General features: G+C 41.6%; 3 protein-coding genes and 1 pseudogene across 3 annotated transcripts; 2 read left to right on the forward strand and 2 right to left on the reverse strand.

Annotated features, from left to right (window-relative positions):
* The first annotated feature begins 5,547 nt into the window (after positions 1-5,547).
* LOC109180215 (metalloendoproteinase 1-like) lies at positions 5,548-6,409 on the forward strand. Its single transcript, XM_019329704.1, has 2 exons — positions 5,548-6,045; positions 6,398-6,409. Exons 1-2 carry the CDS (start codon positions 5,548-5,550, stop codon positions 6,407-6,409), a joined length of 510 nt encoding a protein of 169 aa, XP_019185249.1.
* Positions 6,410-6,517: 108 nt separating this feature from the next.
* LOC109180216 lies at positions 6,518-12,472 on the reverse strand (annotated as a pseudogene).
* A 5,002-nt stretch (positions 12,473-17,474) lies between these two features.
* Positions 17,475-18,443, forward strand: LOC109180217 (metalloendoproteinase 2-MMP-like). Its single transcript, XM_019329705.1, has one exon. It carries the CDS (start codon positions 17,475-17,477, stop codon positions 18,441-18,443), a length of 969 nt encoding a protein of 322 aa, XP_019185250.1.
* A 164-nt stretch (positions 18,444-18,607) lies between these two features.
* Positions 18,608-21,580, reverse strand: LOC109180618 (protein NRT1/ PTR FAMILY 5.8-like). The gene is made up of 4 exons (XM_019330303.1): positions 21,317-21,580; positions 20,988-21,205; positions 19,835-20,355; positions 18,608-19,459 (listed from the first exon to the last, which is right to left on the reverse strand). The coding sequence occupies exons 1-4, from the start codon at positions 21,360-21,362 to the stop codon at positions 18,637-18,639; spliced, it is 1,608 nt and encodes a 535-aa protein (XP_019185848.1). The 5' UTR covers positions 21,363-21,580; the 3' UTR covers positions 18,608-18,636.
* Between the last annotated feature and the right edge of the window lie 2,608 nt (positions 21,581-24,188).

The following is a 24,188-nucleotide window of genomic DNA, read 5'->3' on the forward strand; positions in this document are numbered from 1 at the left end:
TTGATTTGGTTAGGGAGTAGCCACAACATCCTTAATCAGTTAAAATTATATAGGTTAGGCAAGGAATTGATAATTGTCTAGTGATCTTATAATTTTAATTTGGTTTGGGAGTAGCCACAACATCCTTAATCAGTTAAAATTATATATGAAGCGGTTTATTTTGATCACATAAAGTTTTGGACATATCATTTGTGATTAATTGTATGTAATATGATGGAATTTAGCCCACAAACAATTTCGTTATATTTGTATAATTAATTAGAGTTAATACCCAAAATCGTCCTCGACTATAGTGGTTTTTCTCAATTTCGTCCTAAACGACTTTGGTGACCTAATATCGTCCCAGACTTTTGTGTTTCGCTCAATTTAGTCCTAGACTTTTGTGTTTTTGCTCAATTTAGTCCCTCATTTGTTATTCTGTCCATTTGGTGTTAAATAAATAGACAATTCAGTAATTTTAATATTAGCATATCTTTACTCATAGACATGTGAACTGCGAAATCCTTTTTTTTTTTACGAATTACTCCCAGAATTACTCCTAAAACTGCGAATATAAATTTGATTTGCAGGTCCGGGAGTAATTCTGGGTGTAATTCGTACAAGAAAGAGGAATTTCGCACTTCACAAGTTGAAAGTAAAGAGATATCAATATTGACATTACTGAATTGTCTCTTAATTTAACACCAATTTGATGGAATAACAAATGGAGGACTAAATTGAGCGAAACACAAAAGTCTGGGACGATATTAGGTCACCAAAGTCGTTTAGGACGAAATTGAGAAAAACCACTATAGTCGAGGATGATTTTGGGTATTAACTCTAATTAATTAGGATGAAATACTGGACTACGGTCATAATTTAGCCCATAGACAATTATGTATCGGAATGTAGTTTAGTAGTTTTATCAGTGATGATAAAAATAGATCAATTTATTTGTAAATAATGATTTTTAATTCTATCATAAAGTTTAATTTTATGATGTAAACTTCAGATCATATTTCTTAATTTGCCCAAAGGGATTAAGAAAAGGCACATGATTTCTTTAAGTTTTATCATAATGGTTATAATGAATCTTATTGACTAAAACTTTAGCCCACATGCAAGTTTTATGTCACTTGATTCTTCAACTCATCTGATAATTGTTTCATCATAAATAAAATCTTTCAGTTGGATCTAATTGAGTAAAATTTTAGCCACAGGCAAGTTTTATGTCAATATGTTCTTCTGTCTATTTAGCAGTTGTGAAAAATATTATCATAAGGGTTTAATTGGATTTAATAGAATTAAAACTTTAGCCCACAGGTAAGTTTTATGTCAATAAATCCATCAACCCATTAGATAATAATTTTATCACAATTCTTAGAATTTAAAAATTTAGTTCAATTATAATTATAAGTTTCATGGTTTGCATTGGCAAAACATGTATTCAGTCACTTCCCAAAATTTAGCCACTTTTATTAATCGATCCACGAAGCTTGCTCGGTTCTTCGGACTAACTGTAGTAAGTTACGTTATTTGACATACCTCTTTTGGATTCCATTAATAATAAAATGTATCTTTTGAGCCAAATTCTAACTTGGTTTTGAAATGTGTTTTTTTTTTTTTTAGTATGTCCAACTATGGTGGGGAATTATATCTTCATTATTTAAGTTGGACTTAATTGGAACAAAAAATTGATTATTTAGTATGCCCAACTAATGGTGGGGAATTATATTTTCATTTATTAGTTGGTCAAATCAATTATGAGTATGTATATACATTTTATTAAGTTTCTCTGAAAAATATTTTAATCAGTAGGAGTGATCATTTAGAAAAAGATCATTAAGATGCTCCATTAAAGATTATGGATTTAATTATTGTCTTTATACATCCCAAATTGGATTGTATGTCAAACAATAAGTCCAAATAATTCCGCAAGTATTAATATTTTATTTGTTCTTATAAATTCATGAGTTCAAATTATTTAACGTTTGGTTGTGCAATATATTTATGAAAATGTTGTAACAATATTAAGGAATTTATTAGAACAAACGCATTTAACTTGTGGTGCACTGTCATTTAATAAATTCTTCAGTGAGTAATAGAGTCTTTAGTTTCCTTAAAATTGATCATGTGCTATTTTGGTTTGTAAGGCTCAAAACAATTTTGTGAAACATATAAGACTCATTATGTTCAGTTCGTTTAAAGTGGACATTGAAGTTATTTGAGAAGTTATGGTGTATGATTAATTAAGATTCCAAATTTATGGACTTAGACCTTTGATTTATTGTTGGCGAGCTGTCGTAGGCTCCCAAATTAGAACCTTACAAACGTAGTAGCGGGAGTAAGGGTCGATCGCACAAGGATCAACTAGTTTAATATATGTGCTCAAATTAAAGGAAAGGAGGTTTGGAATATAATGAGAATAAAAATTAAATAAAGGGGAATTTAAATAAACGAGAAATTTAAATGAACGATAAATCGATGAAGAACACGATATTAAAAACACTTATAATAGAAAATCTTGGTTAGTAAAGATTCACCACCGGAATTTAGCACTGATCATTGATTCAAAATGTAATTAATATGCAATTGAATATTTGTCGTGAAATGATTTCATTTCCGTTTTCACTTAGTTGTAGATAACTAAAGCACACGCGGTTTAATTACCCCTAACTACTAAATAATCTAAGACAAGCGCTATAGATTTAATTTAATAGCAGCAATATGAACTAGGAAAACCGACAAACTAAATAACACAAGCACAAGCAGGTGCATTTAGTTTAGGAAAATATTCTACCCGAGACCAATTATCACTAAGCCGTCAATAATTAACCTCAGTTGCTACTGAATATTAGAATAATTTGTAGCACAACATTAACTAATATAGCAAATAATTATATCAAATAAATAAATAACTAGTAGGTCTCCTAGCAATTAAAAGATACAACTATTCAAAATAATTTAGAAGAATATTTAATACTCAAATGCATAAAATTATATAATAAAAATAAATAAATAATCTTACAGCATAATCAATTCCGGGACTTCAATCCACTAAACCAAGCTAAAGAAATTAGCCACGAATGGACATTGATAACAACTTTAAAGAATAATCTAGAGGGGGGAAGAATGAACGTAGAATTGGACGTCTCAACAACAGAATTCATCTACTATTTATACAATTTTCAAATCATTTTCCACCATCCAGTACCTCGTCCAGATAAATGGCTGGCTTCCCATCATCAATCATCTGCAAAGGCCTTTCCAAAGCACTCGGAGACATAGCCACACAAAAAAGAGGAGGGACCTCCCACACCTCCTCCTCCTCTGGGCCAGAGTCATCCACCACCGGCTCCACCTTGCCGTCGACTGGCTCCACTGAGACCAAATCTAGCATGTCTAGAGACACCACGATGGGATCAGAGGTCGAGTCGCCCACTAGATGTCCGCCGTTGGCCAATCTCTTCTGCCTTAGCTCTTCCAGGCGAGCATGTTCCTTGTTGCGAATAAAGTAGCGACGATCGCCGATTCTGTAGCTCATGATCGAAGACTTCTAAAAATAGGAGCGATATGGATCACAAGCATAAGAGGCCCTTATATAGCCTCAAAGGGGCGGATACCAAGGCGGGAATCACGGAGAAAATCATAACTGCCGTGACAAGGCCGGATTGGATGGGAGGCAGGAATCTTTGTCAGAAAACGGTTCCAGCAAATCCGCTCGAGAAGAGTGAGATTCGCACGTTAACTGGAAAAGCAAGATTCTCTAGAGATACGGGGAATATTGCATATGTCAGACTGAAAAGGCCTGTCCAGATGGCCGACTCGCAGATCAGCCAGCCGGGAAGGCGTGTCGAGCGCAAAGTTAAGAAAAGAACTTTCTAGGATAAAAATATGATTTATTAATCGAAGGGGGGGAAGTACATAAAGTAAGGAGCTTATTACATCACGGCCAGAAACAAATAAAAAGTGCTCTTTATAGCCCTCTCGAAATTGAGGAAGCGGATCCAGGCGCAGGCAGTCACTCGCCAGGAAAAGAAGAGTCGCTCCCAAAGAACATCTCCCCCGATGGCCCAGTGGGAGATGGGCAGAAAGAGTCCCAAAAGGCCTGCATGATTGGTGGCACCACCGGCTCCTCGTCATCCGGGTACAGTTCTAGGTACCGGGCGAAGTCAGCATCAGACATCAGGTCCGTAGCCGGCCCATCTAGGTGGTCAAGAGGAATGGTAAAGGTCATGCGAAAGGCCAGCTGTTCCGGAACGGCCACTTCCACGAAAGACCCGTCCTGCGCGATAATTATGGCCGTAGCCGATGGCGGTGGGTCGAATGGAGTCAGAACGTTCTCCGTGCGAGAAGGAGTCGGCGGCTGTGGAACGGAAGAAGTAGCGCCGGTCGGAGACCTCTGCGAAACTGATCGAGGAGTCTTCTTCTTGTTCTCCCTCTCGGGTTTGGATCGCTTGGAAGGTAGAGGGCGTCGAGGCGACCCGAAGTCAATCCGCTTTCCCTTCCAAGGCGAACGACCCATGATTGACTGGTGAGATAATATGAGGAGGCCAAAAGGCTACTTATAGGATCCTCTCGGAGGAGGGGAGAATCCAAACGGCTCCGTTGAATCCGGGGAGATGGCAAAGAATCAGGGCGTTACAAGGTCCATTCAATGTGAAGATCCGGCGGTTAGGATAGGGAATAGTTACTACTTTTCCACACCCGGGTTAGTGGACCAGGTATGAGAAAGTGAGGGACTAGTTGATGGGTGAGGACCCCGGCCCAAGGAGATGAGTCCAAAAGAAAAGGATCCCAAAATAAAAGATATGTGTTAGTAAAAGAAGAAGTCCTATGGTGGCCTGGGCCGACTCCTGGCCCAAACGGAGAAAGAGACTCGGCCCAGGAGCCGGTAAAGAAATATTCAAGTTAGTCCAAAAGTCGTTGAAGAGCACTTAATGTGACATTTAAGGGGACTCGACCAGATGAACCGTTAGGGGCCCAAAGAGCCGTTGGCTGACACAATAGCGGTGCCCGAACGGTCTTATGCTGTAATTAGCCTTGAAGGCAATGTTTAATGTATCACCCTTGTAATCGGGGCGAGTCCATGCCCAGTAAGAAAAGACAAGCGCTTATAGCTACACTTTCAATTATTCTTGCATTTTCTTAGAGCTTTTGTGAAAGGTGAATCCACCGACCAAGGTTGTGTTGGACCTCCCTGGGCCCAAAAACCAACACTTACTTATCGTCCTATTCCCTTCCCACGCAGAGCCGCCGACGGTGGGGGAGAAACCACCTTCCGCATTCGAGTTTATCAAACGTTTGCAAGGATGTCGGAAAGGTGACAACGCTGAAGGGCTAAAACATCTCAAGAATTATCTTAAAAGGTTTGGTTATTTGGACGATTTTTTCACTATTAATGGAGAAGAGGAAAATGATGGTTTCGATGATTTCCTAGAGTCAGCCGTCAAAACTTACCAGAGCAATCACCGCCTCAACGCCACCGGAGTTTTGGACGCGGAAACCGTGTCGCTGATGGCGACGCCGCGGTGTGGGGTGGCGGATATAGTCAACGGCCAGAACTAGATGCAGCGTCCCTCAGGGATAATCCGCCGCCGCCGGCTCGGATCCTTTCACGCCGTTTCGCGTTACGTTTTCTTCGACGGCCAGCTGAGGTGGCCGGACAGAAAGAACCACCTGACATATGGATTCACACCCGGCACGCCGCCGCAGTTCTTCCCCCAGGTGGCAATGGCGTTCGCGGAATGGACCGCCAAGAGCCATTTCTCGTTCTCGGAAACCGAGTACGTAAAGGCAGATCTAAAGATTGCTTTGATGGTCGGCGAGCACGGCGATGGGTACCCGTTTGACGGCCCCTTCGGAGTCCTGGCCCACGCTACAGCACCCACCGGCGGCACGTTTCACATCGATGCTGACGAGGCTTGGTCCGCAAATCCTTTGCCGGACCAGATGGATATCCAGTCCGTGGCGTTGCATGAAATCGGACACCTCCTCGGACTTGCTCATAGTAACGTACCCGAATCTGTCATGTGGCCATCTATTAAAGTTGGTGTCAAGCACAGAGTATTGCACGAGGACGATGTTCAAGGAATCACAACTCTTTATTCCTACACTACTGGAAATTCTGAAATTTCCGACCACCTGAAAGTGATCTTAAATCAAGTTGAAAGTCTTGTTCCGACCACTTTTGGTATCCGGAAAAACCTTTGTTGCTATTTCCGACCACTTTTTGAACTTTTTAGTATCAACTTAATTTAAGATCATTTTCAGGTGGTCGGAAATTTCAGAATTTCCAGTAGTGCTAACCAGCAGAATCCCCAGTTTCTTTATGATTGATTCATCGTACAACAACAATAATTAGATTTCTTGCTTAATATTAATAATTTTATGTAATTCACATTGCATATTAAATTAGAAGACTGATTGATGATTGTACAACCAGCTAGCCGCAACATTACAAAAATAATATTTACATATGTTACACACAGTCCAATCCAAGCTAGTAGAGCAAAATAAAATCCAGATTGAAATTAACTTTTTCAAGAACGATTAAACTTACAGAAGATTACAAATAATATCAAGCTGACAGCACTTAACACGGAGAGAAACCAATAATAGTTATCTAAACGGGCTTCCTTCATATCATCAGAGAACCAACCATGCTGATTTGCAGTGGAGCTTGTGAAATGTTCGACAATGGAGATAAGCATGGAGCTGAAGAAGCTTCCGAAGCCAAAGACGCTAGTGTACAGAGCTATTCCTAAGGTTCTCATGTTCGCCGGGACTTCGGAGTAGAAAAACTCATGCATCCCGACCACGGTGAAGATGTCGGAGATTCCGAGGAGGATGTACTGCGGAAGCAGCCAGAATATGCTCATCGGCACTGTTTCTGAGCTTAGATTCTCGGGATTTCTGCTGATTTCGAGCCTCTTTGTGTCCGTGAAGGCGGCAATCACCATGGCTATCACCGAGAGAAACATTCCGATCCCCATTCTTTGCCGGACGGTGACGCCTTTGTCGTTGAGAGTGAAGACGCGAACGAAGGGGATGAAGTACTTGTCGTACAGAGGCATGAGAAGAATTATGGACACTGTGATCGCGCTCTGAAGCGCGGCGGGTGGGATCTTGAAATTGGGTCCGATGTTTCTCCTCATCGTCATGCCTTGTTTGGTGAAGAATGTCGCTGGTTGCTGGAAGATAACTGCAAACGTTAAAAGCAACGTCCAGACAGGTAATAAACGGATCACTACTCGCGCAATCTTCGCGACATTGATGCCGCCGCCACTGTCCTGCACCTTCTTCTCCCCACTCTTACTGTCATCTTCATCTGAATCTTCACTGCACAGTGGCTTTTCTTGAAGCCTAGCAACAAATTAATAAAGCTTAGAACTTTACGGAGATAGTTACCTTTCAGAAAATTCTAACGATAGGAGAAATGTCTATGTTTGTTTTATTCTTTTGAAAGTGGGAAAAAAGATAAAACAAAATAAAACGGAAATGCCTATGTTTTATTCTTGGTGGGGAAAAAGATAAAACAAAATGAAACGGAAGACTTACTCAAGCTCATGATCAGTGTCTGGTTTGGTACTGGGCAGCGACATTTCGCCGCGTCTTTGATGGCATGGATCATTTTGTCGAGAGATATTTCTTTGGAATTGTTGTGTTGGTAGAGGCGGTTGGCAGACAAGAAAACGAGAATGGAAGCTATCATGGCGATGGTGGGAATGGCGAAGCCAACGCCCCATCCTATTGTGTCCTGGATATACGACAAGACTGAGACTCCCAGAAGACTGCCGCAGCAAATGCCGAAATACCACCACTGGAAGAACAAACTCTTCTTGACGGAGCTCTTGTCGCCGTTCTTGGTTGACGGCAGCTCGCCGTCGTCTTCATCTCCAAGCTGATCCGCCGCGAAGGCCTGCAAGGATGGGTTATAGCCACCCAGGCCCAGTGAAATCAAGTGAAGCGGCCATGAGAGGGAAGAAGAGCTTATTTTCTGGGCATTATTGCGGCCACCCCATCGCCGTTGATGTCAACGCTATCAGCCCCTGAAAAATATAAGAATCATCGTTCAAAACCCGACATATAGTTTTCACACGTTACTTTACTGTTCCATTCATAATATATTAATTACATATATGATTGAACAATAGGGACGTGTAAATTAAAACGTTGGCAATAGTAGCGTTGAATTTTCTTAGTGGCCTGGGAGTGGGGGATGACTCGGGTTTCAAATATTATTATATGGTGAGACGAATGGCCTAAACGTCGACATCCACCTAGCCGGTTACGTGGTCTAGGCAACCGCCTAGCCGGCCGCCGAGGCCATTCTTCGAGGCGGTCTCCCACCGCTTAGGCGCGATTTTTGCAACACTGGTAAGAAATATATTTGATGGGGTGTGAACCCCGTGGGCTCGGGGCCCAAGAAGAAAAAAGATCAAGCCCAAGAAGAAGAATCAAAGCCCAAGAGGAAAATGGAGTAAGCCCAAAAGAGATACGGGACCAGCCGAGGAGTCGGCTCGACCCGGGAGTCGGCACGAGTGTGGAATCGGCACGGGTGGAGGGTCGGCCTAAAACTAGTCGTTAGCCCCTATTAAATTCCTAATTATCTACCCTTAAAAGTCCTATTTACTACCCCACCATTCCTAACCTCCCACTTATTACCCCATCTTATTATTATTATTATTATTATTATTATTATTATCCATAACCCCTAACATAAACACCTATTCACTACCCTCTTGAAACCACCCATAAATCCTCTACTAAATGCCCCAACGGACACTTTTTGAGGAGCTAGCTATAAGAAGGGGGAAGACAAGAAGAAAAGGGGGGGCCATCCATTCACTCACTCATACACACATGGGAGGACTCTCCCAAGCACTCTTCCTACATACTTGAAGATTACTACCTCTCTCACACAACTACTCTCCCAAGAAGGCCTCATTCCACAATATGTCAAGAAGGCTCCATCACTCTTCCACACATGAAGAAGACTCCACCATCATTCCATCAAGAAGAATACTCCCTCTCTATGTATAAAGTATAGTTCTTTCCCTACACAATATTCCTATATATAAAATAGCCATACAATATGTACAAAAGACACCTACCAAATGCATAGTGGAATTAGGCTTGGCACCGCCCAAAAAGGCCCGTGGTTTTCACCTTTCGGTTTCCACGTAAAAATCATCGAGCCCATATTATTTTAGCAAGCTTTATTGAAAGGTGTATCCTCCAGCTGAAAGGTTGTGTTGGACCTCCTTGGGCCCGAAAACCCAAAAACCATCACCGGCGCCGTCTGTGGGGAACGTGACAAAAGGTCGCGTTTACCTCTTTGCCTGAGCAATTTCGGAGAGCGTCCGGTCACTACGGATGGGAGATGGAGAAGGTTCACGGAGAGCCGTGGACCAAGAAGATGATTAGAGGAGAATCAAGCAAAGGAGACCGCGCGTTGAGGTCTACAAGAGGTAACCCCGAAATTAGACGTAATATTTAGGTTAAAACACTCGGTAGTTGTTGGCAAAGAGTGGTCGGTCCCTCATACTGAGGGACTCGGCCGGGGGAATCAAGAAGTCGGGACGCCGAATAAATGGTTCCCCCACCACGACCTTAACGGTAGACACCGTGGTCACAATTATTTTCTCTATTTTTTCTCTTGATTATATGAAAAGCTTTGATTATATGGAGCCCGATAAGAGTATGTTGTTAAAAGAGGCAATTGAGCACGCCGACAACGATCGTGGGGGTTTTGCCCTTGGGATCAGTAAGGTGCACAATAACCAATTAAGACAAATTTTGAGGCATATGAAATGCCTTAGCCATCATGCATTCGGATGGCTCAAAAAGGGTTATTCAAAATGAAATTCTCAAATGGTGGGAATTGAAGCAGCAGCACGTGACTTACAACAATTCCGAATTAAAAAAACTTCGCCGATGAGTCCATTGACTAAAAAAAAAAAAAGAAGAAAAAGTGACAGTCGATAAATCAGAAACTGGCATATTTCATTGGCGATTAAGCTCAAGAAGCTCCTAGCATTCTGCAACTATCAGTTGAGTCTCAGGACAACCTTTGTGTGTCCCGACTGCGTCCGAAAACAACTATTGCTGGCGTTCTGCTCCTCAGCGACATCCTACTGAGCACCCCTGATTGCATCCCCTCGCATATCAAAAGGCTCACAGTAGGCTGTGGAAGTCGAACTCGGACGGTGTGAATGAAGGTGATTTGAGAGCAACTTCGACTCCGATGACGCGAACTCGGATGTGGAGAGCGGAGGCAACTCCCATGAATTCCATACGACTACGAGAGGGAAGTCGGCAAAGCGTCGGGGTCGGCTGCTATCGCAGAAGAAGAAGGGGAGTCGACGGGGAAGGTGATGTGCAGTAATACTTTGCATGAGGGCCGTTGCGGACGGGGAAAGTTACATGAGTAGTTCGCGTGCAGAAATCACGATTCAGGTTTCCAGTTCCAGCACTCGCCTTGCTTCTTGATGTGTCATCGGATCAGATTTTGTTGATTTCGTCTGATGCGAAGGTTGATTCTGCGGTGTTGGTGGCCGATCCTTTGATGATAGGACATTACGGAAGTATCCAAGGCTCTATATCAGATCGCTAACCATAGGAAGGAGAGCTGCAACATGAACCTTTTTTGGGCAACAACAAGTGATACACTGTGGCAGAAGTCATAGTATTGGGGAGAAAGCTCAGGCCACCGACTGGGAGCAAATCCACCATCTCGTCCAAGTTGTCTAGCTGACTCGCGACTCCGACGAATGATGATGGGAACTCGAAGGAGGGGTATCGGGAATTGCAACATGTGAAATCATGTTATCGCTTGATAGACTGCTGACCCCAGATGAAGCGAATTAGAGAAGAGTCGATGACGGAGGACCCAGTATGGAAGTCTGATGGAATCAATGCCGATTTATCATAAGCAAAGAGAATAGTCGGCCACGATAAAAGAAGGAGTCGAGACAGATCAGTTATTTCCAGGTGCCTCTTCAAACACGCACGTCAGCGAGATGAGAATAAAGATGGAGTCACCCGCACGCTGCACTTCCGCCGCACACGACCGGACCGCGAATTAATGACGCCACTAAGCGGCCATGAACAGCCCATGGCTCTGAAAGTTATAACCCGCGAAAGATGAGACCCTGATTGCAAGGACTCGGACTCGGGCGATGCCAAGGAAGCAACTCCGACTCCAATAACTCGGACTCGGCGATAGGAATAAAAGGCGACCACCTTCCGTTATTTCTGGTGGTAATGGCAGAAAGCATTGTCGACTCAAATGAGAATATCAGACTCTAAAGATCGTTTTGAGCAGTATCATGTTAAGAATAGGAAGCTCCAATCCGCTTTTGATTTCCAAGGAGAAAGGAGTTATAACAGAGGCCGGCCAAGGGAATAAATGGAAAGATGATTCAATTTTGGTGATGAGAAACATTAAAATGGCTAAGTAGGGGATGACCCACGCAGCTTAGTGGTCTTTGGTCTCGCAGCTTTGATTCTGAGCAGAATGGGTACGCAACATGATATGAAGATTTGGAATTCGAAGAGAATTTTGATTGCCAAGCTCCAGCGAGGCATATTCAGAGAACAGGAATATATCACCTGCAATTTCCAGTTCAAACTTTATGTACGCTCCTGCAGTTGCCGACCTCTGTATCGTCCGATTAGGAGTGTTGAAGCAGTCGGCGGTTCACAAGAAGTCGGCAGGTGGCGGAGTCGGGGCAGGCAGCCGGTGATAGGGGATTCGGCGCAACAACCTGACCAGCGATCCGGCGGAAAGCCACCGGCGGTATCACCACCAAGCAATGATGTATTCGAGATCCCATTGCCGAGCCCGTGTCGATCTGGCCTGGTTAGCCCGCCACCGACTACATCCCCATCGACGGTCATGTACACACACCGCAATAAAATCGAGCAAGGAGTCGACGAGAGCGCATGCGGTCGGTCGTGGAATCGGAGTCGGTCACCATAGATGCCTGCGACGAAGTTTCCGTTAGTGTCTATGAAGTCGAACTCGAAATCGGATGTTATTCATAGGAAGGAGCTCAAGCCGGCATCTATTAATCATGGGATGAAGATTCTACAGAAAGTATATTGAGCCCCGCCGATTCCTAATCCCAGGCAACGGGGCTGACATCGGTAAAGAAGAAGTTGGGATGGAAGTACTCTATCTCTCACTCTGCGAGAAGGGCGGCGGATTGTGGCTTTGTTTCGCTCACATTGAGATATAAACAGAAATGGGAACGACGAACGCCCGAGAAGCTGGAGCAAGGATTGCCGTCTGAACCAGGCTGGCGGCGGATTGTGGAGCCGAGATTGGAATCACCGCAGTTGAAAGTGGAGAGAACGGGGAAACAGCCGGCTCAGTAAATAATCTGAGAAAAACCATTCTGCTGCCATAAACCAATCGGCGAGGAAGAGCTCCGGCTACTGCCAAAGGATGACGCCGAGCCCGCTGATTTGCTACATAATCGTTCATGGTTGCTGTGCCGAGTGCGATAGAATTTCATGCAACCGGAAAAGAAGCAGCGACTACTGCGAATTGCCGTATGGTAACATAGTTAGTAAGGGGGGCAACGCATTAAAGGAAAACAAGCCACACGGTGGACCTACGTTTTGGGAACTCTGCATATCTCATAACTTGCTCATGGTGGTCTTAATGCGCTATCTTGGCGTATGTTAAAATTTCAGGCGGTGGAGATTCAAAAAAAAAACTCAATTGCGTAGGATTGGTAAAAGATTATGGAAGGAAATCAGGAGGCCAGGGATTAATCCCTCTCGCCTTAATATGAGAATGTTTTTTCCTCATAAAAGTGTGATTTTAAAATTCTTGCACCACGGAGAAATACTAAAGAATATGAGACAGATTGAGGAGGTCCGCCCTTTTATTCAAAGGCCGACACCAAGAGCCTGACCGGGTAAGGCCGCCAATTCGTATGCGATTCAAAGCCGACTCCAAGAGTCTGACCGGGTATATTCCCTTATGGGAGTCTGGAGGATGGATTCTTCTGCACGTGGGGCAGGCTTAATTTCCAGTCACATGTGCCGCACAACCCGAGGAAAACTTTTCCAAAATTCACTTGCTCATGGAATTTTTAACCTACAAGGGGCTACATAAAGGAAAGAAAAGTAAAGCTACAACCGAGAATCACCCCGACTAAAAGACGCGAGTCAGTAAAGAAAGAACCAAGAGTCCAAGCTCTCAGAAATTTGTTAGAAAAGAATAATCATAGCCAGGACTCGCCTCGAGCAGGGACTCGGCGAGAGAAAATGAAAAGAAACAAGGGCTAGGACCCTTAGAAAAAGCCAAAAGAGTCACCTCGACTGAGGGACTCGGCAAGAAAAGATAGGAAACAAGGGCCCAGACCCTTAGACGTTTCCGAGAAAAAGCCTACAGGAGTCGCCTCGACTGAGGGACTCGGCGAGTATTGAGAGAAACGACGGGGCACTGACCCTAAACTGTTTCTGAGATAGAAAAAGCCTAATGGGTCACCTCGACCGAGGGACTCGGCAAGAAAAGATAGGAAACAAGGGCCCAGACCCTTAGACGTTTCCGAGAAAAAGCCTACAGGAGTCGCCTCGACTGAGGGACTCGGCGAGTATTGAGAGAAACGACGGGGCACTGACCCTAAACTGTTTCTGAGATAGAAAAAGCCTAATGGGTCGCCTCGACCGAGGGACTCGGCAAGAAAAGATAGGAAACAAGGGCCCAGACCCTTAGACGTTTCCGAGAAAAAGCCTACAGGAGTCGCCTCGACTGAGGGACTCGGCGAGTATATAAAGAAACAATGGGCCACTGACCCTAAACAGTTTCTAAGAAAGAAAAAGCCAAAAGGGTCGCCTCGACCGAGGGACTCGGCGAGAAAAGATAGGAAACAAGGGCCCAGACCCTTGGACGTTTCCGAGAAAAAGCCTACAGGAGTCGCCTCGACTGAGGGACTCGGCGAGAAATTAAAGAAACAACGGGGCACTGACCCTAAATCGTTTCTAAGTAAAGAAAAAGCCTACAGGGGTCGCCTCGACTGAGGGACTCGGCGAGAAAAGAGAAGAGAAACAAGGGCCAGGACCCTTAGACGTTTCTTGGAGGAAAAGAGAAAAGAAACAAGGGCCAGGACCCTTAGACGTTTCTTAAGAGAAAAAGCCAAACGAATGACCTCGAGCAGGGATTCGGCAAAAGAAAAAGAGAAAAGAAACAAGGGTTCCGGCCCTTAGACGTTTCTTAGAGAAAAAGAGAAAAGAAACCAGGGCTCCGACCCTTAGACATTTCTAGAGGGAAAAGAAGCTACCACCGAAGAGTCGCCTCGACTGAGGGACTCGGCGAATAAAGAAGGAATCGAGGGTCCGAACCCTTAGAAGTTTATTAAAGAAAGAAAAAGTTACAGCCGAGATTCACTTCAACGGCTAAAGAAAGAAGGGGCTCGAAGCCGGAGGGTCACATCCACTGAAGCAGTCGGTCATATGGCAAACGGAGAGAAGTCATGAGGATGGAGTCGTGTGGGATCTTGAATAAAGAGTCGGCAAGAATCAAGGGGGATAATTTTGAGGCAAGACAATATACTTTTCCATGTCCTGCTAAGCGCGAGACATAGAAAAGTGAGGGACTAGTTGATGGGGTGTGAACCCCGTGGGCTCGGGGCCCAAGAAGAAAAAAGATCAAGCCCAAGAAGAAGAATCAAAGCCCAAGAGGAAAATGGAGTAAGCCCAAAAGAGATACGGGACCAGCCGAGGAGTCGGCTCGACCCGGGAGTCGGCACGAGTGTGGAATCGGCACGGGTGGAGGGTCGGCCTAAAACTAGCCGTTAGCCCCTATTAAATTCCTAATTATCTACCCTTAAAAGTCCTATTTACTACCCCACCATTCCTAACCTCCCACTTATTACCCCATCTTATTATTATTATTATTATTATTATTATTATTATTATTATTATTATTATTATTATTATTATCCATAACCCCTAACATAAACACCTATTCACTACCCTCTTGAAACCACCCATAAATCCTCTACTAAATGCCCCAACGGACACTTTTTGAGGAGCTAGCTATAAGAAGGGGGGAAGACAAGAAGAAAAGGGGGGGCCATCCATTCACTCACTCATACACACATGGGAGGACTCTCCCAAGCACTCTTCCTACATACTTGAAGATTACTACCTCTCTCACACAACTACTCTCCCAAGAAGGCCTCATTCCACAATATGTCAAGAAGGCTCCATCACTCTTCCACACATGAAGAAGACTCCACCATCATTCCATCAAGAAGAATACTCCCTCTCTATGTATAAAGTATAGTTCTTTCCCTACACAATATTCCTATATATAAAATAGCCATACAATATGTACAAAAGACACCTACCAAATGCATAGTGGAATTAGGCTTGGCACCGCCCAAAAAGGCCCGTGGTTTTCACCTTTCGGTTTCCACGTAAAAATCATCGAGCCCATATTATTTTAGCAAGCTTTATTGAAAGGTGTATCCTCCAGCTGAAAGGTTGTGTTGGACCTCCTTGGGCCCGAAAACCCAAAAACCATCAATATTTATTTTATATCTATTTTGTCATCTTTATATATGTGGAGTCAAATTAAATATAATTGAGATTTAAATGAATATATACACAAATTATATTAAATATAAAACTTTACCAACAATTTTGAACACAATAAATTTTTTTTCATACTTTATTATGCTTTAATATATATAGAGATAGAGACAGAGATAGAGCTATAATAATAAAGTATAATTTATAAAATATAAATACACATAATAATTTCAAAAATATAGGGAAAATGGCACTTTTTCCCCTTTGTTATATACTTATAGCATTTTTTCCCCCTAAATTATTTAAGTGGCAGTTTTTCCCCCTGATATATTAAATGGACATATTTACCCTTAAAATAAATATTTAATTTATTTTTCTTCTCCAACAAATTATAACCACAATTTGAAAAAATAAAATACATTAAGTGTTAAATTTAAAATATTTTAAAAATAAAAAAATAAAATTTTAAAAGAAAGTTTGAACCAACCGTTCAAATTGGATCCAAAATCGTGAACCGACGGTTCAAAATAAAACTCAAATCGCGACTATATATACTTATATGTGAGAGTCAATATAAATGCGGAAAAAAAAAAAAAACATACACTATTTGCAAATATTATAATTATAATTTAAGCTATTGCTAGTAGTTGTTCCGATTTGAACCTCAAGTTCACGGTTCAAGATCCATTTTTTCTAGTTCACGATTTTAATAAACGGAAACCCAAATATTGGGTTATGTTATGAATCATAACCGAAATTTTTTAATTTGATTGCTATAGTGTTTGGTTCAGTTCGAACCGAACCGTGGTCATCCCTACGTATAAGCAATAATTTGGTGAAGAAGAGAAATAAGTAAAATATTTATTTTAAGGGTAGAAATGTCAATTTAATATTATCAGGGGGAAAAACCGCCACTTCTATAATAATTGAGGGGGCAAATGTGAATGCATGAATAACTCAGGGGAAAAAAGTGCTATAAGCATATAACACAGGGGGAAAAGGTGCCATTTTCCCAAAAATATATGTATAAATACATCTACCCACACAATTAATGCATTTATACTTCTAATCTTGTTTCTATCAAAATGCATTCACACTTTGGAGAGAAAATTTTGTGGCTAGATTCTGCTTTATTATATATATAAAAGATAAAAGATAAAAGATAAAGAGTGAATTCCATTTTTGGTCCTACTGTTATAGAGGCGTTTCCAATTTTAGTCTACCTTAATTTTTTTTGCCACTTTATAACCACTATTATTGAATGTGTTCCACTTTTAGTCCCACCGTTAGTATTTTTATCAAGAGGCCGTGAAATCTAGGGGTATTTTGACATTTTTTCTCATCCAATACTATGTTTGACTAAAGAAATGAGAACATTAAACCTAAAAATTAAGAAACCTCATCGGCCCATGTTGGAACGAACGAAATGATGTAGCTTTGGCTTCCCATTCTTGTTGTTTGAAGCGCCATCTTCGAATATCGGAGGAGGAGGACGAAGCGCCTGGATTAAAAGAGAAGAGACAAACATAAAAAGACCAAAATACCCTTTGATTATACAGCCTCTTGACGGAAATATTAACAGTGGACTAAAAGTGGAACACATTCAATAACAGTGGTTGTAAAGTGGCAAAAAAAATTAAAGTGGACTGAAATTGGAAACGCCCCTATAACAGCAGGACCAAAAAGAAATTCACTCAAACATAAAAGATAAAAGATAAAAGAAAAGAAGATGTGTGCAAAGAAAAGTAATTTTATTAGTCTTATTAGGACGTGTTCCAAAATTAAAGGAATCAAATTACTGCACATGGGAATAAATAACTACGTTGCTATATATAAATGTATAATTATCATATGCGTTTGAAAGTAATTATAGTAAGTAAATCGCATCAATCAAAGATAAATACTACAATTTTTTTCGAAGTTTTTCATATCACCTAACCATGTCACTCAAAGCCTCTCCGCTACTCTCATGTGTATGCTTACTTATCGTCCTATTCCCTTCCTACGCAGAGCCGCCGACGGCGCCGGCTGCAGGGGAGAAACCACCTTCCACATTCGAGTTTATCAAACGTTTGCAAGGATGTCGGAAAGGTGACAACGCTGAAGGGCTAAAACATCTCAAGAATTATCTTAAAAGGTTTGGTTATTTGGAGGATTTTTTCACTATCAATGGAGAAGAGGAAAATGATGGTTTCGATGATTTCCTAGAGTCGGCCGTCAAAACTTACCAGACCAATCACCGCCTCAAAGCCACCGGAGTTTTGGACGCGGAAACCGTGTCGCTGATGGCGACGCCGCGGTGCGGGGTGGCGGATATAGTCAACGGCCAGAACTTGATGCAGCGTCCCTCCGGGATAATCCGCCGCCGCCGGCTCGGATCCTTTCACGCCGTTTCGCGTTACGTTTTCTTCGACGGCCAGCTGAGGTGGCCGGACGGACTGAGCCACCTGACATATGGATTCGCACCGGGCACGCCGCCGCAGTTCATTCCCCAGGTGGCAATGGCGTTCGCGGAATGGGCCGATAAGAGCCATTTCTCGTTCTCGGAAACCGACTACGCAACCGCAGATCTAAAGATTGCTTTGTTCGTCGGCGATCACGGCGATGGGTACCCGTTTGACGGCCCCTTCGGCGTCCTGGCCCACGCCAAAGCACCCACCGGCGGCTTGTTTCACATCGATGCTGACGAGCCTTGGTCCGCAGATCCTTTGCCGGACCAGATGGATATCCAGTCCGTAGCGTTGCATGAAATCGGACATCTCCTCGGACTTGCTCATAGTAACCTACGCGAATCTGTCATGTGGCCATCTATTAATGCTGGTGTCAAGAGCAGAGTATTACACGAAGACGATGTTGAAGGAATCACAACTCTTTATTCCGAACCCGCAGAATCCCCAGTTTTTTTATGATTAGATTCCTCGTACAACAACAATAATTAGATTCCTTGCTTAATATTAATAATTTATGTAATTCACATATTAGAAGATTGATTGATGATTGTAGCTAGCCGCAACATTAATTACAAAAATAATATTTACATATGTTACTGACAGTCCATTCCAAACTGGTAGAGCATAATAAAATCCAGATTGAAATTAACTTTCAAGAACCATTAAACTTACAGAAGATTACGAATAAGATCAAGCTGACAGCACTTAACACGGCGAGAAACCAATAATAATTATCTAAACGGGCTTCCTTCATATCATCAGAGAACCACCCATGCTGATTTGCAGAGGAGCTTGTGAAATGTTCTACAATGGAGATAAGCAGGGAGCTGAAGAAGCTTCCGAAACCGAAGACGCTAGTGTACAGAGCTATCCCTAAGGTTCTCATGTTCGCCGGGACTTCGGAGTAGAAAAACTCTTGCATCCCGACCACGGTGAAGATGTCGGAGATTCCGAGGAGGATGTACTGCGGAAGCAGCCAGAATATGCTCATCGGCACTGTTTCTGAGCTTAGATTCTCGGGATTTCTGCTGATTTCGAGCCTCTTTGTGTCCGTGAAGGCGGCAATCACCATGGCTATCACCGACAGAAACATTCCGATCCCCATTCTTTGCCGCACGGTGACGCCTTTGTCGTTGAGGGTGAAGACGCGAACGAGGGGGATGAAGTACTTGTCGTACAGAGGCATGAGAAGAATTATGGACACTGTGATCGCGCTCTGAAGCGCGGCGGGTGGGATCTTGAAATTGGGTCCGATGTTTCTCTTCATCGTCATGCCTTGTTTGGTGAAGAATGTCGCTGGTTGCTGGAAGATAACTGCAAACGTTAAAAGCAACGTCCAGACAGGTAATAAACGGATCACTACTCGCGCAATCTTCACGACATTGATGCCGCCGCCACTGTCCTGCACCTTCTTCTCCCCACTCTTACTGTCATCTTCATCTGAATCTTCACTGAACAGTGGCTTTTCTTGAAGCCTAGCAACAATAATAAAAAGATTAACAACAATATTGAAAGAAAAGTAGACTTACTTAATTATGCGTTGCAAGTTGACTAGGCTTATTAAGGGGTTGGTAGGATTGATCGAATAACTATAAGTTGTTATTCGACAAGACTCTATGCCTTGATGGGATAGAGTATATTCATTATAAAATACATTCTATACTCGTAGTGCTTAAAAGACACTAATATACCCTCTAGGCTTCTGAATCAAGTATAAGACAAATAATAGCTAACAGTCTAGAGTTAAAAAGCAACACAACAGGAACATCAACTGTCAACTGTAACTGAAGATCAACATTGTTTCGGCTTCTATAAGATTAGATTATTTATTTCTAACACTATAGACTTACTCAAGCTCATGAACAGTGTCTGGTTTGCTGCTGGGCAGCGACATTTCGCCGCGGTTTTTCAATCTTGACGCCGCGTCTTTGATGGCATGGATCATTTTGTCGAGAGATATTTCTTTGGAATTGTTGTGTTGGTAGAGGCGGTTGGCAGACAAGAAAACGAGAATGGAAGCTATCATGGCGATGGTGGGAATGGCGAAGCCAACGCCCCATCCTATTGTGTCCTGGATATACGACAAGACTGAGACTCCCAGAAGACTGCCGCAGCAAATGCCGAAATACCACCACTGGAAGAACAAACTCTTCTTGACGGAGCTCTTGTCGCCGTTCTTGGTTGACGGCAGCTCGCCGTCGTCTTCATCTCCAAGCTGATCCGCCGCGAAGGCCTGCAAGGATGGGTTGTAGCCACCCAGGCCCAGTGAAATTAAGTGGAGCGGCCATGAGAGGGAAGAAGAGCTAATTTTCTGGGCATTATTACTCCCCGGCGGCCACCCCATCGCCGTTGATGTCAACGCTATCAGCCCCTGTAAATGGTCAGAATCATCGTTCAAAACCCGACATATATGTATATTTTTCACACGTTCTTACTTTACTGTTCCATTCATAATATATACTCCGTATTAAATTTCCTAAACATACAACGTTGGCAATAGTAGCGGTGAATTGAATTTTCTTAGTGGCCTGGGAGTGGGGGATGACTCGGGTTTCAAATATTATATATGGTGAGACGAATGGCCTAAACGTCGACTTCCACCGATCGAATGGCGTCCAGTCATCGCCAACTGCGAATTATTGAAGCTAATTACGTGAAAAATGTGCTCTAATGGGAAGTTAAATTTGAAATTGAGAAAATAAATTAGTCAATAGACAACGCTCATAAAAAATTCAATTTAGAACTGATTATCAACTCAACTATCTTACCAATGTTTTTGTGTAGTCAACTATTAACAAATAGAATTCTAAAAGACTCAAATTTTACTTCATTAATTATACTTCCTGATGTGATAAGACATTTTTATTTTGTGGGTCCAAGAAAAGTCGTCCACATTCTACAACCTAGATGTCTGAGGAGCGAATAGAAGTTTAGTATTTTTCAAACAAATAAAGCAGGTAATTAATAAGGTTAATTATAGTTAGGTAGGTAGTAGTACAGTACCAGAATATAGAAAAATGCAGAGCCTAAAATAGTTGAATAGCTATCCAAGTAAGAGTCGGCCAACGGCGCCACCAGCAGCGGCACCATAGAGGTGAAGCCACACCAATTGTTGACCAGCTTCGCCGCCGACGAGTTGCTCATCTTCGCCACATCCGTGAGATACGTCACCAAATTCGCCGCCACGCCTTTGAACGTGAACCTCTCCATCCCCGCTATCACTGCTCCCTCCATCCAAACATCCATTAAAAACACCCCAAATTAAAAAACCAAAACGAAGCTATTAATTAAGGTTGTTCATTGTATTGTATGTACGACGTGAAGTTAGTTACCTATGAGGAGAATGCATGGCTTGTTCAGACCTTGCCCGCCCGCCATGGCTAGCTACAACGTACTAGATCAGAACGAAGATGGAGTAATAATGAACAGAAACCTGAGCTGAAAGAGAGTAGAAGATAAGATAAACCAGAAATATGCATATAAGACCCTTCAAGCTGAGCTAGCTAGCATGGCTGAATGGTATTATTTATATATATTCTGACTTGTTTTTATCCACAAATCATATGTATGAGATATGAGAGAGAGAGTGAATAAGTAATGGCATTTCTTACATTCATATAATAATATATTTAATTAATTAGCCATTGAAGCACCAATAAGGTGGGGATGGGGGCACTGCTCTACTTGACCAAGATTCTATATCATGGCCGCCTCTTTGCTAGCTTTTACAAATTGTAGTGGAACACTGGACAATCACTCATCTGCTTGCTTTTCCAAAGTAAATTGTGATACATACCATATATATATATATATATATATATATATATATATATATATATATATATATATATATATATATATATATATGCATGTTTGAAATATACCATTATGTGTGGTGCATTTTTGTTGTGTGTAGTACATTTTGTGGTATTTCATTCTGGTGCATTTTCGAACATTGTGTGGGACATTTATGCATACGTAATGGTGCAAGCCGCACCAATCGCACAAGAAGCCTTATTCTCATTTGAATATATATATATAACGATTACTCGAATATGCGTTCTGAAACAAAACTAATAGGTAACTTGAACTTAAAAATTTAATTGAAGAGACTTTCTGTAGTCATTCTTTAGTACACTAGTGGATCAACACGCAAGCTCTCTTTGCATAGCAAATCTCTTTCTTACTTTCTTAATATAATGTGTCACTTGATTAATTACCAATAGTTTATCTTTTACTATTTTATTGATCACTCAAAAAGTATAGACATAAATATTTCTCTTCTAATTACCCTAAGTGATGATTGGAAAATTTTATTACCTTAAAAAAAAATTATTTCTTACCACGTAGTGATCAAAAATTCTGACACTCCGTGCTCATCCTCGTACCTCGTTGATCTGGTCGTTCAAATTAAATTTTTAAATAACCTTTTGTTGGTGATGAATAACACCACTAGTGTTTGAAAATAGCAACAATTATATATTCTTCGTAATTCTCAAAAAGATCGAAAACTTACTTTTTATCCAATCTTACGCTTCCCACTTCTAACCACTTTCTTCTTCGGTTGATAAAAAATCTCAACTTTCCCAACAATGAATGCAAACCATTAAATATAATGTAAATATGCAACACACTATTTTCCTATTATAAAAATATTATATCAAAAATACACACTAACAATTAACACAAAAAATATCTGATTAACATGTCTATACCTATAATATCATATTTGGACAACGAAGAAATCCACAATCACTTCATGTAGATGGACATTGATGAATACGTAAATCCTGCTTCAATATAATTTAACATATCATATTGAAATTACTTGTACGTATATGATTCTCTCTAATGATTATGACAGAAAAGGTTGCAACAATAATGAGTTTGAATAGATGAGATAGATACACATCTTATCAAGACCATGCACCAAAGTAAAGAGGAAAGAAAAGGACAAATATAATGTATGTTCATATAATACAAATAAAGCAAGTAAAATGCCCAAGCAAGCAGCACGACCACATTAAAGGTACTGCATGTCATAACGCATTAGAAAGACTATAAGAAAACAACATCACGAACATACTATACATATGTAGCTTGCTTGTTCGTCTCGTACGTTATGTGGCTGTTTGCTTTATCTTTCTTAGCTTCCCAGAATTGACGATAAGTCGTGCTTTTGTGAGATGGATGTCACTTTGTGTGTTTTTTGTTGGTTTCTTTTCTTAGGAAAATTGAATGGTTCCACCATCACGAGATAAAAAGAGAAGAGTTATTTGAGAGAGATTATGGGAAAGGTTAGTTGCAGAGCAAATTAAACCCCGCACTAACGTCTTGTTGCGTCTAATCTTCAAGATTTGTTACGTGCATCATTCATTCTTTCTATGTCATCATTCTTATACAAATTAGCCAGCTTTTAGAATTTTCTAGACTTTACAAATTACAATGATGGAAATTTACATATACATATATACCAATCATTCTTATACAAATTAGCCAGCTTTTAGAATTTGCTAGACTTTACAAATTACAATGATGTAAATTTACATATACATATATACCAATCATTCTTATACAAATTAGCCAGCTTTTAGAATTTGCTAGACTTTACAAATTACAATGATGTAAATTTACACATACATATGGTCCACACAAGTTGTTTGGATCATATTTTGTCTACGGTAAAATAATGTACATTCAGTACAAAAATAATGTACATTGTATTCAGGGGATGTACATTATTTTTGTTTTGAGTGTACATTATATTGTATAATGGACATTTAGTATATTAAAAATGTACTTTTTGTTATGGTTCACATAACATTGTGTGGACCATGGTCCACACAATAATTTGCCCATATATACTCTTTGGGCTGGGATACTACATGCTTAACTGGTTAACAATTCAAAACAAATTGTTGTGGTTGGCTATGGGTGGCGGGCCAACAAGTGCCGCCACCCTAAGCCGTGACTACCGCAGTACTTCCCGACGGGACTCAAGGTCCTGCCGCGTAGTTCCGTGCGGCCAGGGGCCCTGAGAGCTGGTCCTGCCGTGCAGTTCCATGCGGCCACGAGCCCTAAGTGCAGGACCTCTGGGTTCTGCCTATAAGGTCCGGTTAAAGACTAAACTTGTGAGTCCGGGAGACTCGCGAGGCTCGGGAAACTTGGTCCGAGTGTTGTTTGAATGTCTATGTGCTATGTGTG

The sequence above is a fragment of the Ipomoea nil genome, unplaced genomic scaffold, assembly GCF_001879475.1.
Source record: "Ipomoea nil cultivar Tokyo-kokei standard unplaced genomic scaffold, Asagao_1.1 scaffold1026, whole genome shotgun sequence".
NCBI lineage: Eukaryota > Viridiplantae > Streptophyta > Magnoliopsida > Solanales > Convolvulaceae > Ipomoea > Ipomoea nil.

What these genes read in the sequence shown, in the direction of transcription:
- LOC109180215 (XM_019329704.1), top strand. Translation starts at nt 5,548, where the DNA reads ATGCAGCGTCCCTCAGGGATAATCCGCCGCCGCCGGCTCGGATCCTTT.
- LOC109180217 (XM_019329705.1), top strand. Translation starts at nt 17,475, where the DNA reads ATGTCACTCAAAGCCTCTCCGCTACTCTCATGTGTATGCTTACTTATC.
- LOC109180618 (XM_019330303.1), bottom strand. Translation starts at nt 21,362, where the DNA reads ATGGCGGGCGGGCAAGGTCTGAACAAGCCATGCATTCTCCTCATAG. An exon ending in GCCATGCATTCTCCTCATAG is followed by an intron (nt 21,206 to 21,316) that starts GTAACTAACTTC and finishes TGGAGGGAGCAG; the next exon opens with TGATAGCGGGGATGGAGAGG. An exon ending in GACACTGTTCATGAGCTTGA is followed by an intron (nt 19,460 to 19,834) that starts GTAAGTCTATAG and finishes TATTGTTGCTAG; the next exon opens with GCTTCAAGAAAAGCCACTGT.